Raw genomic sequence first — 15553 nt, 5'->3', positions numbered from 1 at the left:
AATATAATAAAGCTGATTTGAAGATACCAGGTTTTATTCTGACAATAGACATGTTTATGTAGGTGTACATAATCCATCATACCTGAATATGAAATGCATAACCAGAAGATCAGACCAGCTACTATAATAATAATTATTATTATTATTGTTGTTGTTGTTAACCTTCTTCCTTTTCTTATTTTTTTATTGTTATTTTTGTCCCGCGACCCTGAGGAAGAAGCGGCTTTGAAAATGTGTGTGTGTGTGTGTGTGTGTGTGTGTTATTTTTATTACTATTGTTATTTTTATTACTGTTGTTGTACTTATTGTTGCTGCTGCTGCTGTGGCTAGCAGCACTGGCCCGTAGGGTGGTCTGTTACGGTTGCGTTCTGTGTCTTGTCTTTTGTCTCTTAAAACGTGTTAATCACAAAAACATGGTTTGTCTTTGTTTCCGATCAATGTTAATAATAATAATAATAATGTTAAAGATATCACTGTGTATAACTGATTCATATTCTTTGCCAGTGTCTCTGTAAATTTGTTAATACGGTCTTGCATTTCGGGGTTGTCTGCTCACACTATGATTGATTGTTTTGGCCTGGTTTCAGTTCCTTAGCGGCGCTCTGTGACTGGCTGCTCTCCGTCATGTGATCGCCGACTGCACGTGATAGTCAGTGATGTCAGTGATGTGGTGGAGCTGAGGGCTGTTTGTATTCCCCTTCCACAGGGCGTTATTTGCGTTATTTGTACTTTTTACTAACTTTTGAGCGAGGCCTGTTCGTCGCAGCTGTTCTGAGAATGTGAAAGACCGTGTCAGACTCCGGGAGAGGAGCTGGCCTGCTTCAGGTCATTTATCCGGCGGGGCGGCGACAGAGGGAGAGAGTTCAGAGTTGAAATCTGTGAGTTGTGCTGTTGATGTTATTTCCCGCTCACAAAAATGTTAAGCAGGCCTGAAGCTCGAGTACGGAAGTCTCTAGAAGTTGCACTTCTACCTGAAAATGACGTCTGTAAAGATGTTGGGAACATTGTTAAAGCCAAAATGGCTAAAGGCTGCTCTCTGCTGTGCTGCCTGAATGGTGGTGGCCAGTTGTCAGTCAGTGATGTTGCTGAGCGCGGCAGTCTGGTGAATATATTGGAGGACTCATACACAGAGTAAGTAATCTCTCTCTCTCTCTCTCTCTCTCTCCTCTCCTCTCCTCTCCTCTCCTCCCCCCCCCTCTCTCTCTCTCTTTCTCCCCCCCCCCCCTCTCTCTCACTGTCTCCTTCTATTTTTGCTTTGTCTATTACACATAGATCCTTTGCTGTTGCAGAAGAATATCTGTCTGTTTTGTAATCAGTGCTATGTCTTCCTCTGTTTGCGAGGAAGTTCATATGTTTCAAGTAAATTGATTTTTGGTTTTCTACTCAACAGCTTTTTCTGGGAGGTGTTGACAGAGCGAAGTAACACTGATACCAACCCTAGACTCCTGACTGTGGGACCAGAGGGTGAACTCCGACTGCATGAGGTTGGTCAAGAAAGCCAGCTGTCTCCTCTCTCTGAATACCCAGCACACAGCCTGCTGCAGCTTGTCAAGCAGAAGGACTCAAGTGAGTGAGATTAATGCACAAGAAACACTTTCTTTACACTAAACCGTGACATGTTCTTAAACAATTCAGTTCTGTGTTACTTTTGACCTTCTAAATCAGGGGTGTCCAGTCTTATCTGCAGGGCCAGTGTGGATGCAGGATTTCATACTAACAGAGTCTAGCAAAGACCAACTGATTAAATAAGTGGAATCACATGTGCTCCTGCTTGTTTGGAATGAAAACCTGCAGCCACAGAGGACCTTAGACGAATAACAGTGGACACCCATATGCTGTGTGGTATAATTAGGAATGCACCAGTTATGGGACTAGTGGGCTGATATCGGTTCTGAAGTTTGTACATGTGTACATATATGTACATTTGATGCAGATACATATACATTTACATAATGTAGAAAATTGAGACTGCATTTACTTGGCATATAGTATATAACATATTTCTATGGCATTACAGATGATGCACATTGTCAGAGATTTGCATTGCAATATCACAATGTTGCACCCCTAATAAATACATCATCAAATATCATTTAGAAATATTAGTCAAATCTAAACATCTGTCCAATGTCTAAGTTTTTAAGCAGTTATTTATTGATAAAATTATGATTCCTATTTCAGCATTCTACATGCATTTCATTGGGATAGATGGATATATTTTCAAATTACTGCTGCAGATTTAACTTCAGCCTGTTCTTAGATTTTCTCACAGCTATTACAAGTTGATTAACTGTATTTAGTTGCTGTTCTCTCAAGGCAAAGTATTTTGTCTAAGCTTTTTTTCTGTGCTACAGGTGCAAGTGAGCTGGCCTGCACAAAGCTGCTGTTGTTCACCGATGGCCGCTGTTTCCTTCTGCTAAACACATGTGTGCTGGTACAGCTCCTGTATTTGGAGGGCACTGCAGAGCCAGAGACTGTCTCTTCCTGTCTAATCAGCCTACCACCTGCAATTCAGGAAACATGCACTGACTATCAGCTCTGCAGAGGCACTTTGTTTGTGCTGACCAGCGCTGGACTTATATGTATCCTTTTTGATTAACTGTCATCCACGTTTCCAGTTTGGGAAAAAAAGCATGTCAAACTGATCTTTGGCTTTTTAAGCTAGCAGACATTCTGACAATCTAGTGCTCTTGTTGAGATTATATGAATATGTGAAATTATTCCAAACCAATATTATCTTTTATTATATCGTATTAAACTGCTCCAATACATCAGTAATTAGATAGGGAGGCATTTGGCTGTCTAAAGAGAGTCATACCTGCTGCTGTTTACCCACTTTCTTTCTACTGTAATGTCACACACATACATTTCCAGTCAAAAGTACTAAAGATTTTTTTCTATTATCTGCATTTTAGTGTAACAGTGAACATACTGAAACTGAAATCGCATATTACATATGGAATTTATGAAGTGATCTTAAAGTAATGTTAAACAAATCACAACTTTCTCACATTTTTAAAAACATAAATATTTCATGTGGCTTGATGCGGCTTTACGCACTCTGAGATGCTTTTCCAACAAGCTTGCAGAAGATTCTCGTTTTTGAATATGGTACATATGCTGAGCACATGTTGGCCAACATAAATTAACGTATCAGCTTCACTATTTGGATTTGTCCAAATTTCAAGCATTAAGCCTTTAGATAAGAAATATCTAAGATTTTGAAACCTTTTTAGTCAGGTGTATCCAAACTTTCATTTATGTCTACACTGGCAAAAGACACTTAAGCAAACTGTTTAAAACTATATATAAAACTGTTTATAACTAATAAGCGTGTTTCTGCATGTAAAAAAGCACAAAAAATTAGAATAAATTCAAACAAACATGAAGGCAGTTTTTTCTAAAGTAGATGAATGGAAAGGCAGTTGGTCCAGATGACATACCTGTGGAGGTATGGAGATGTTTAGGAGAGAAGGCAGTGGACTTTTTAACCAGGTTGTTTAACAAAATCCTGGAGAGTGAGAGGATGCCTGATGAGTGGAGAAGCCGTGTACTGGTCCCCATTTTTAAGAACAAGGGTGATGTGCAGAGCTGCAGTAACTACAGAGGTATAAAGTTGGTGAGCCACACCATGAAGGTATGGGAAAGAGTTGTTGAAGCAAGGCTAAGGCGAGAGGTTCAGATCAGTGAGCAGCAGTTTGGTTTCATGCCCAGAAAGAGTACCACAGATGCAATTTTTGCGTTGAGAGTGTTGGTAGAGAAGTACAGAGGTCAGAAGAAGCTACATTGTGTCTTTGTGGATCTAGAGAAGGCATATGATAGGGTGCCAAGAGAGGAACTGTGGTACTGTATGAGGAAGTCAGGTGTAGCTGAAAAGTATGTTAGGGTGGTGCAGGACATGTATGAGGATAGTGAGACAGTGGTGAGGTGTGCAGTTGGAGTGACAAATGGCTCCTTCTTGTTTGCAATGGTGATGGAAAGGTTGACAGATGAGGTCAGGCAGGAGGCTTCATGGACCATGATGTTTGCAGATGACATTGTAATCTGTGGTGAGAGTAGAGAGCAGGTGGAAGAGAATCTGGAGAGGTGGAGGTTTGCACTGGAGAGGAGAGGAATGAAGGTAAGTAGAGACAAGACAGAATACATCTGTGTGAATGAGAGGGAGGCAGGTGGAAATGTGAAGATGCAAGGAGTAGAGGTCGTAAAGGTGGATGACTTCAAATATCTTGGGTCAACCATCCAGAGCAATGGACAGTGTAGAAAAGAGGTGAAGAAGAGGGTGCAGGAAGGATGGAGTGGGTGGAGATGGGTGTCAGGGCTGATGTGTGACAGAAGGATAGCAGCAAGAGTGAAAGGGAAGGTTTACAAGACAGTAGTGCGTCCTGCTATGATGTATGGTTTGGAGACTGTGTCTCTGTCTAAAAGACAGGAGGCTGAGCTGGAGGTGGCGGAGATGAAGATGCTGAGATTTTCGTTGGGAGCGACAAGGATGGACAAGATTAGAAATGAGCAGATCAGAGGGACAGTGAAGGTGGAGCAGTTTGGAGATAAAGCCAGAGAGGCCAGGTTGAGATGGTTTGGACATGTGTTGAGGAGGAATAGTGGATATATTGGGCAAAGAATGTTTTAGATGGAGCTGCCGGGTAGAAGGAGACGAGGTAGACCTTAGAGAAGGTTTATGGATGTAGTGAAGGTGGACCTGGAGATGGTTGGTGTAAAAGTAGAGGAGGCAGTGGATAGGGCAAGATGGAGGCAGATGATCCGCTGTGGCGACCCCTAAATGGAGCAGCCGAAAGAGGAAGAAGAAGAAGATGAGATGATATACACAAGTTAGAACAGAAGTTCTGCTTGATGCTCCCCAGTCATCACATGATTTTGTTGAATTCCATCACTGCACAATTCTGTTTGATATATCCTTAACTTTACATGTCAGATGTGTTTGACAGCATTGAAGGGAAGCATCTGGCCACAGTTGATCTTCCTGAATACTACAAATCAGGACAGAGAGAGGTGGAGTCGGTGACATCCCTCTCCTCCTTCAGCCTTCTAAACATATCACAAGATCTCAGCACGGCTGTGGCTGCTACCAGCAAAAACCAAGCGCTGGCATTCGACCTCAATGACTACTTCAGGTGTGTTTAGTGGTTATTATAAAGACAGTTCTCCTGCAGTAGCTTAGGGCTATCAGCTAGGATTAAACCCAGCTTGACCAAATGACCAGTTTATTGTTAGGTTCTCTACCTTGTTTTCTTGTCTTTGCAGTGTTTTATTTGATCCTTTTATGTGTGCCACTTTGTAAAGTGAAAATCATGTTCATGCTGTTGTTTTTAAAGAAAATTTTGTGTAGCAGTGAATGTGACAATCGAAATGAACTTATTTATTCCATATTCAGTCTTGATATATCTGATATTACTATAGGGCATTTTTTGGCTCATTTCTTCTCCCAGGGCTCATCCAGATCAGCTGCAGTGCCAGCAGTCTCCCAGCCTCCGTCCTCTCATGCCCACAAAGCCCTGTGACCAGGACAGCATCACCAGCTCAGCGTACAGTCAGTCTGTACTGGGCACTCACTTCCAAACTGACCAGTAAGGGATTTTAGACCATTACCTATGCCTTTTCTTTTGAAAGCAAATCTTTGTTTATTTATGAAGCAGTATAGGTTGGAACGAAGTTGGATTCTAATGGGGAATTACATTCATTTTCTTCCAAAAGTAATTGCTTGGATGTAAAAAAAAATCAGAGTGGTTTGATGTGAAGTGCTGCATTGTTGAGAAACAATTAAAATGTAATTTTTTGATGTTATAATTAACATTTCTTCATTTTGTCATTTTTTTTTTATAGTAAATATCAGAAAAACATTAAAGTTAAAAGTTGAGAGCATCTTTGTTAAACTATTTATTTTTTGTTTGGCTTATTAAAATTTGCTCTATTTGTCAGCACATCCCTTAATGCTCATAGTTGTTTTTCTAAGAATTTTGTTTTTGTTATTTTTGTTGGCAGCAGATTGGACCTTCACTTGATGTGGGTCTTTTAATATATCGCTGCTGTCGGAAGAAAACCTCATATGTCCATTTTTGTCATTTTTTTAGTTTTCGACATAATTTCAAAGGACCTGTTGCCCTTTACGTTGTGTGTAAATTTCATGATGAATGGAGCAGAAGAAACAGCCCAAAATGACTTGGAAAGATGTCTGGTTCCATTGACTTGCATTAAAACTACAGTATGTTTTTTCTCTCTCCTGTAGAGTTCCAATTTTGGAGATACGAGGTTTTCTTCCGACAACAGCGATATACAACCTCATTTACATGTCAATTCTGATTATCTCTTGTTTAGAACGTAGTGAAAATATGCATTAAAGAGATACTGCCAAGCTAATCACCACCATGGAGACTTTGTGGACAGCTCTCGTTTGCTATTGCGCACATTTTCCATGGCCATGCGCTGCTGCCACCAACTTTTTAAAAATCTGGTCCAATATGTGTTACCATATCTAGATTTTTCTGAGGTTTGGAAACACTTTAGAACATATGAGAAACATTAGTACAATGATATTTCTGGATTCAGGTTATATAAAAATAAACTGTTTAAGGAAGAACGGGAGTGAAAATCACAAATCAATCAAATGATAAAATAAACTCATGAGAATGATATAAGGGGCTGACATCTAATCAGCTACTTGTTGTTACAACATAGTTCACTGTACATTGGTTGTTTACAGGTCAAAAATGATCTAAATTGGTCTTTTTTTGATATTTGCAGTTCAGTGTTTCAGAAGTATTCATGATATACATGATAAAGAAAAGTAAACAAGCAGTATGTTGCGATAATCATATTACTCACTTCTAACTAACCCTTTCTGTGTAGCTCATGGGAGGCGAAGTTGGCGCTGCTGTATAAGCGAGCTAAAGCTCCAGAACTCCCTGCGGGCCGACTGCCCTGGTATAGAGACGTCCCCAACTCAGAGTGTCGTCAAATGGCTGCCACCGCCAAGCTCAGTCAACCCTCCGTACAAGCAGGGGGCGTCCTGATGTCCTTCATTGTATCTGAACAGACCACACCAGCCATGCTAAATGTCTCAGAATTCTCGGCAGTGCTTACCTTCACTTCAGCTGGAAACAGCAGTACCACTCTGGCTCACTGGGATCTGGAGAGTCAAAATGTGACGTATCATTGCATAGATGCCCCTGCAGCACCTGTTCAGCGGTCAGAGGAGGAACACCTCTCTCTGATACTGAAAGGTGAAGCTCTGCTTTTACAAACAGCTATGAACCAAAAGATTGGAAGCACAGCACTCAGTGCTGTTTTCAGTTATAACATGATTATCCGGTTTCTTTTTGTTAGGAATGCACTCATAAGAATTGTGGAACCGATATTTTTGTGTACATATTTTCATATCTGCTGAGAGATATCTCAATTTCTACATTGTATAAATCCTTATATCAACTCGTTATCATTATACAGAAACATAACATTTATTTACGATTACAAATACAATAAAAAGAATGAAATATAAATTTTAGCACACTAGTCCAGCATCACCTAAACATTCGCTTCAGTAAATATCGGTTTGACATATTGGTCAAATCTATATATCTGTGACCATGTCTAATCTAAATATCTTAAACTGATAATATCTGTCACTGATAGTGTTCTTTTTAAAAGCAACTATCTGCCAATTTGATTCCGATCACAGATCCCTAATTTTTCACCTATGTGCACCTTTATTGGCATTTCATGGTCAGAGTATCTTATTATAATAATGGAGAGAGTCGAAGGCCTGACTGAACTTGTGATGTGCCGCTTTGTGTCTGTGTATGTGTTACAGCATCAGGCTTGTCTCTGGTGCTCTTCACGGTTTCTCAGGAGGAGCTGTTGAACAGATTAATGGTGTTTGGCAGTGCTGGCGTGGCAGACTCTCTCTGCCATCTGAACGCTTGGGGGCGCTGCTCTATGCCCATTCATGCCCTGCAGGTACACACAAACACCTCACCCAAACACACAGAAACATAGGTATATGTTTAGGTATAATATTAGGTATTGGGTATATATTAGGTATATTAGGTAGAATATTCTTCAATGTTTTGTAGTTGTCATTAAGGAGCATAAGACAAGAAGAATATTTTTCTTTCTTTTCCAGGCAGGATTGAAGAATCGGCAGCTGGACATGGTGGATTTCTTTTTGAAGAGCAAAGAAAATATTCTCTGCCCACCAACAGGCTACAGTATGCATGAACAGTCAGCTGCCAGCTCAACACAGATGCAGCTAAAGAGTAAGCTTTTGTTTTGTATGTTAAGAGAAAATTTCCCATTTTTAATCAATGTTCAAAAAAGTTATGTGGTTGAAAAAATGTATAGCAAGCAGGCATGGATCTGGGTATTTTGGGTATCTGGGTATTTTCAAACTCCTGTATTGAAAAACAGGAAAATGGGTCGATTCTTGGTTTTGGTTCAATTATTTTCAGTGGAAAAATCACAAAATAGCTCTTAATTTCATAGTTTTACTAACTAATCAAAATCAAGTAACAAACAAACAGAAGTGGAATAAAGGGGTGTTTTATTTATCCATGCTACGGTTAAATATTACAAAGGCAGAAAAGATCAGGCATGAAGGTAAATTCAAGTAAATTAAAAAAAAAAAAGACGATGGTGCATCTCCTTTTGCTCTGGCATATTGGCATGATGTATTACATTTTGTGGAGGTGCAAACAGCACAACAGGACCTAAAGACAGAGTGACACTCACAATGAGCTTAATTTGGTGTAATAAAGACTTTGGTTGTTGTCTTAGCTCTCATAATTGCTGGACTTTCAGTACCACTTTTAATACAACCCTAATTCCAGTGAAGTTGGGACTTTGTGTAAAACATAAATAAAAACCGAATACAATGATTTGCAAATCCTTTTCAACCTATATTCAATTGAATACACTAGAAAGACAAGATATTTAATGTTCAAACTGATAAACTTTATTGTTTTTTGCAAATATTCTTTCATTTTGAATTTGATGCCTGCAACATGTTCCAAAGAAGTTGGGACAGGGGCATGTTTACCACTGTGTTACATCAGTGTTACATCTCCGTTGTCGTATTTCGCGCTTCATAATGCGCCACACATTTTCAATGGGAGACAGGTCTGGACTGCAGGCAGGCCAGTCTAGTGCCCGCACTATTTTACTACGAAGCCATGCTGTTGTAACACGTGCAGAATGTGGCTTGGCATTGTCTTGCTGAAATAAGCAGGGATGTCCCTGAAAAAGACGTTGCTTGGATGGCAGCATATGTTGCTCCAAAACCTGTATGTACCTTTCAGCATTAATGGTGCCTTCACAGATGTGCAAGTTACCCATGCCATGGGCACTAACACACCCCCATACCATCAGAGATGCTGGCTTTTGAACATTGCGCTGATGACAATCCGGACAGTCCTTTTCCTCTTTGGCCCGGAGGACACGACGTCCACGATTTCCAAAAACAATTTGAAATGTGGACTCGTCAGACTCGTCTTTTCCACTTTGCGTCAGTCCATCTCAGATGAGCTCGGGCCCAGAGAAGCCGGTGGCGTTTCTGGGTGTTGTTGATATATGGCTTTCGCTTTGCATGGCAGAGTTTTAACTTGCGCTTGTAGATGGAGCAACGAACTGTGTTCACTGACAGTGGTTTTCTGAAGTGTTCCTGAGCCCATGTGGTAAATATCCGTTACAGAATGATGTCTGTTTTTAATGCAGTGCCGCCTGAGGGATCGAAGGTCACAGGCATTCAATGTTGGTTTTCTACCTTGCCGCTTACTTGCAGAGATTTCTCCAGATTCTCTGAATCTTTTGATGATATTATGGACGGTAGATGATGAAATCCCTAAATTCCTTGCAATTGCACATTGAGAAATGTTGTTCTTAAACTGTTGGACTATTTGCTCACGCAGTCGTTCACAAAGTGGTGAACCTCACCCCATTCTTGCTTGTGAACGACTGAGCCTTTCAGGGATGCTCCCTTAATACCCAATCATGACACTCACCTGTTTCCAATTAACCTGTTCACCTATGGAATGTTCTAAAAAGGTGTTTTTTTTTTTTTAACATTCCTCAACTTTCCCAGTCTTTTGTTGCCCCGTCCCAACTTTTTTGGAATGTGTTGCAGGCATCAAATTCAAAATGAGTGAATATTTGCAAAAAACAATAAAGTTTATCTGTTTGAACATTAGATATTTTGTCTTTGTAGTGTATTCAATTGAATATAGGTTGAAAAGGATTTGCAAATCATTGTATTCTGTTTTTATTTTTGTTTCAACTTCATTGGAATTGGGGTTGTACAATTTTGAAGAAGTCATATTGAAACAATTCATCTTCACTTTTCTCTAAGTGATATCTAGCTAGGAAAAATCTAGATTGTTTAATGAGATGCAGATTAAATTAATTCTGGTCACCTTTTCGTGTGTGTAGGTTGCGCCCTAGAAAGCATGTAGAAAGTATCCAACTGTTAAAGTTCAACAGGGAAGATTTTATCAGGGAGAGTAGACATTGAAGATTAACTGTTATTTACACTTAAACACAACAGAAATCGTGAGTGTAGTCTGTCCATATGCCTGCAGGACGCACATGCACTTAAAGGGGACTCTGTTAAATGGTAGAAGTCCAGTGCAGGAGTTACTTCCCCATATTGTTTGTTTGCCAGACCAAAAGTTTTTGGTTTTATCTTCTCAACACTCATGCCTGATTTTTCCTGTCTTTAGAGTTTTTAACAGTGGCATGTATTTAATGAACATGTTTTCTGTGCTTACATGTACTCTGCTTGTTTATTTACAGTTGAGGTGCTAGGAAATTTTAGTTAGATGATAAAAAACAAATCAATCTCTTATTCCATTGTTTATTTGTTAGTTTATTTTATGATTAGTTTGTGAGACTATAAAATAATGATGAGAATTGACCTATTTTCCCATTTTAAAATGAAAATCAAATGACCAAAGGTACACTAACTGGTATACAAGAAATGTCTTTTTTACAGTCATCAAACCATTCAGTTTTCTTCTCTTTTCCATCTGTTTTTCTTTTGGTTTGACTTCATATACTATCAGTACGTTTTGGCGAAACTTTGACCTTCAAATGCAGAGATGCTGAACTACAGTATTACGTGCCTTTGCATCTGAAGGTCATTTTATTCATGTTATTGAAGTGTTAGTTCATTTCTCTAACTTATACTGGGCTTGCAACACTTGCTAATCAGTCAGTCAGCTATATAGGCTGCCACAATAAGCATGAGGTGTGTACATGTCTGGTGCTTCTAGCTAGTAGTATTTCTTTCATGCTTGGTGTAACCTTGTATTACCCCAGATCAGTCACTCTGCATCATCAGTGTGTCAGAGGAAAGACAGAATGTGATTCATATCTAACAAAAATGTATTAGCTGGGGATTTACTTGTCAGTGTGCATAATGAGCAGCTTTAATCAGAAAGGAGCATGGTAATTACACACTTGATTAAGCAGTGAAACCTAATCATAAGACACCAGATATGGCTTTGATTAGCTCTGCGTGACACATTGTGACAGTGAGCTGCATAAACAGGAAGGGACTGACTACTTCACTAATATTAAACATCAATGAAAATGAAAGGTCTGTCTGTTCATTAAAGATTTGTTGAAGGTGTCTCGTTTAGAGGAGATGGTAAGAATTACTAAGTCTATTAGCCATTTCTTTCAAGTGTGCCACTGTAGTTGGACTTGCAACAAAAATATAACAGCCTTATGCTTGAAGACATTTATGCTAAATAATTGTTACTCTTTACCATTTGAAACTTTTCTAACACTTAATCTAAAACCTCAGTACATTCAATGTATGAGAATCCAGTTTTTTTCTCAGTTCAATGGAGAACTTTTGCTGTTGTCTGGAAAAAGTAGGAGACAAAATAAAATATCAAAAGATTTTAAAATATTTGTTTATATATCTCTGTAGGACTGGGCATTATTGATTTTTTTAATTTTTTTTATTTATGACTAAGTTAATGTGAATAAAGTCAATGAGCCTATCCTTCATGAATACTGTTACTGAATGCTTGGCCTTACAAACCTGGTGTAGACCTTTCTTCAAAATTATGTACCAAACACAAGGTGCCTTTCGAGAACAGAAACCTTTTTTTTTAACAGCCATTGTGTATTTTTAATTGTCTTTTTAAAATCTGAAACACCCGGTAGATGATATACATTGCAGGCACCTAGATTTCAGTAGTAAAGTGCACAAATAAATTAAAAAAACCGAAAATTAAACCACATGGCAACAGTTACACTTATGAATATTATGCTCATTATCAATGAAATATATTGATGAAAATTAGAGCTGCTCGGTTATGGCAAAACATAAGCACATTCATTTTGGTCAATGTTGAGATCACAAATATTTAACATGTTTACTCATTGAAACATTATGCATTTATTGAATTTAAAAAAAGTGTCTTTTTAACAGTGGATTTCATTGAAAATTTAGAGCAAAATAAAATAGATGAGTTTGGTCTTTTAGGGAGGGATGAAAGCGCACCACTGTGAAGGAAAGAAATGTGCTGGATGCATAACAGGAGATAAAATGAGAGCAGCATTGTGGAATAAGGCAATAATCATTTTATCTCATCATATTTCTATAGTTATGGTAAGTTAAAAGCTTTGTTTTAAAAAAAAATTGCTTTTTCAGTCAATGCTACTAAAAGTATACAGAAAACTAAAACTGAAAAGCAATATCACAGTAGTTCAGTATCACAGTGTATTTTCACAGATGAGATATTGTCCAGCCCTTTATTCATGCTACTTCATACCCAATGGTGTATTCCCTCTCAGAGCACTTGTGCTAAATTCAGCCTGCATTTCATTTCTAACTCCAATTTGGCTTGTATCTGTTTCTCAGAATGCTCTTTGCCTCCATTGTGGTCACAGGCTAAAACCAAATCGCACTTCTTATCTTATTATACACCCGACAAATTCATCACAGCATCTTGAACATGACAAGAATTGCTGTAGAGGTCTTAAATGCTGTGGTTGTGCTGCAGTGGCTTTAAAAATAATCAGATCAACATCAGTATGTTGATCTGATATGCAGAATTACATGTGCTTATCTTTGGAATAACAACGGTCTTAAAAAGCAATACAAAACGTGAGAATCAAGTAGTGTGAAATTGCACCTCTCTCGGGCGTGCGTTCAGTTGCTGCGTGGAGGCTTAAATTTTCCATTTGATAAGAATTACACCTTGTACGGTCTCTGTTTTTTTTTCACCTTGCATAAGAGTACAGAGCTATCAAATAAAGTTCATGTTAATAAAAATAAAGTTAATAAAAATGTCATTAGGATATGTTTGCAGTGTAAGAAGTTGATCCCAACATATGTAGTGCATCATGTAATTTATAATAAAAACTCAGGGCCTAGTTACATTCTCTTGAGTTTCCTGCTGATAAATGTAATGAGTTTCTCCAAGTGTGATGTTTGGTATCACTGTAACTCTGATGTGACTGGTTCAGGTTATTAATTTAATCTCTTTCATCATTTGTCATGTAATTTAATTTTTAGAAAAGGATGCTGGAGGGAAGTGAATATTTGCCTGTGCTGTGTATTGGATTTTGTCAGTATTGCTTGCTGTGTAAATGAGTTTGACGTGGGATGGGCAGTGTGGTAAAAAATCTAACAATACAATACGGCAAGACAGTTTCATGACCTGAATCAGGATATTTCCTTTTTCTGAGGGTTTATTTTTAATTTGGAACAGACAAGAACCAGTTGTTCCAAAAACAATGACCAATACAATTATTTTTATTCAGCATTTCACATATTACACTGCACTAAATACTAAATTTATTCTGATAATGATATCTTGTCATTGCCACCCCACATTGCCAGTTTGACTCTCATGTTCTAAGGTCATGGCATAGCATTTGTCCTGCAGTGTCACTGTCACCATAAATGTTGTTTGAAATAAATCTAAAGTGTGTGTGTGTGTGTGTGTGTGTGTGTGTGTGTGTGTGTGTGTGTGTGTGTGTGAAAGATGCCCAGGATCTGTGTCCAGCGCTGGATCTTCTTCACTCTGCTATCAGAGACACATATGCCGAGGCTCAGAGTCCACAATTCTGTGAACAGCTACTTAACATCACCCTCAACTTCCTCAATACGCAGATCAGAGTCATTCTCAGCAGCACGCCAGGTAACACACACAGACACACTGTTCATTCACTGGTGTCTATGTTAATACCCGTACACAGTCATATGTTCTACCAAAGAATGTGCTCAGTATCAAAACATAATTTACCTGTTTAAATCTCTTACATTTTAAAGGAGAACTCCTCCAGTTTTTCTAAATGTCTGCAAGATTCCATCATGGAGATGAGAATGACAACATTAACATATTAATATTAACATTTTTGGTCAGAAGAACCAGGGATAGTGATGTCTACCACAATAGCAAATGCCACCATTTTATTTTTATTTATTATGTTTTATTATTTATTTTTATATATAATGTTGATTAATACTAAAATAGTGTTAAATCTAAAAACATTTTGACGTAATTGAATTACAAATGTTTTAAGCCAAACCTTAACACAAAACCACCATCAGGCAGCACAGAAATCCATTTTTATTACTTTTAGTTATGTAGCTTTTAGAGGTAATAAACTTTGCATGTCTGGTTCCTGTCACCAGCACTGTGAGCAATTCTGATTCATAATTCAGTAGTTATAACATAAACTAGGCCATTCACAGTGTTTTGTGGTTCAAGTTTCCCTTGAACAACAAAACAGTCTGAATGGCCTAGTTTGTGTTATAACCATTGAATTATGTAGACCTTTTTGAGAAACTGATGAAAACCCCTTTTAAGGCTTGTTATTCTGTAAGTACATAGACTACAATGCAAACTGACTGAATTATTTGTAAGCTGTGGAAGTGTGTAGTAAAGGTTTGGACATGCAGGTAAACCCAGCCATTTAAGGGATAAAGATTTGGAAGAACGTCTTGTAATCAAACACAGAGAAGCCGAATCTGTTAGTGTCTTTATCTGGTGGCTGTGTTTCTTGTCATGCTCTTGTAGAGCTGGATGCCAATCTGCAGGAGTGTGTAAAGATCTTGAATGGTTATATCTCTGAACTGCGCACCTACATGAGGAAGTACCCATGGCTGGTAGGAGGTGATCAGATTCCTGCCCCTAAACCTTCACCCGATATGACCTTGGAGGATGAGTGGGAATCACTGTCTGTAGAGGTCAGAGCCATGTTATTTATATACATACATACATATAATTATAAAGTGATGGACATTATGGAAGCACAATAAAAAAAAAATTGACCAGGAACTGAATTGGAAGGTTTTTGCTACAGACACGCAACTGGCAATCAGCCAGTTTATTATTTTTATTTTGTTTGATCTGTTTCATTCTTATGAACATTCAACATGAAGCAGTTAAATGCACTCTTGCTGTAATTGAATACTGCTGCTCTATTTAAATGTCAAGACATAATTACTGTGCTAAATACCCAGTTGAGTTACTTTTGATGTAGCACTTCATTAATTTGTTAATTAAATAGATAACTTATTTTT

The 15553-nt window shown here is 38.4% G+C and overlaps 1 protein-coding gene across 3 annotated transcripts in view; it reads left to right on the top strand.

The window, feature by feature from the left end:
• Positions 1-635: 635 nt before the first annotated feature.
• spg11 (SPG11 vesicle trafficking associated, spatacsin) overlaps positions 636-15553 on the top strand; it is a 51650-nt gene continuing 36732 nt past the window's right edge. For all 3 annotated transcript variants that reach the window (XM_017725271.2, XM_017725270.2, XM_017725269.2), the window contains exons 1-10: positions 636-1131; positions 1391-1566; positions 2355-2582; positions 4934-5132; positions 5448-5585; positions 6865-7238; positions 7826-7971; positions 8138-8270; positions 14010-14165; positions 15048-15217. In XM_017725271.2, coding sequence (XP_017580760.2) covers positions 917-1131; positions 1391-1566; positions 2355-2582; positions 4934-5132; positions 5448-5585; positions 6865-7238; positions 7826-7971; positions 8138-8270; positions 14010-14165; positions 15048-15217 — 1935 coding nt within the window. In that variant the 5' untranslated portion in view covers positions 636-916. The remainder of the gene's footprint in view (positions 1132-1390; positions 1567-2354; positions 2583-4933; positions 5133-5447; positions 5586-6864; positions 7239-7825; positions 7972-8137; positions 8271-14009; positions 14166-15047; positions 15218-15553) is intronic.

Source organism: Pygocentrus nattereri, chromosome 11 (assembly GCF_015220715.1).
Source record: "Pygocentrus nattereri isolate fPygNat1 chromosome 11, fPygNat1.pri, whole genome shotgun sequence".
In the NCBI taxonomy this organism is placed as follows: Eukaryota; Metazoa; Chordata; class Actinopteri; order Characiformes; family Serrasalmidae; genus Pygocentrus; species Pygocentrus nattereri.
The sequence above is the reverse complement of the archived record's forward strand: the minus strand, read 5'-3'. Positions and strand labels throughout refer to the sequence as shown.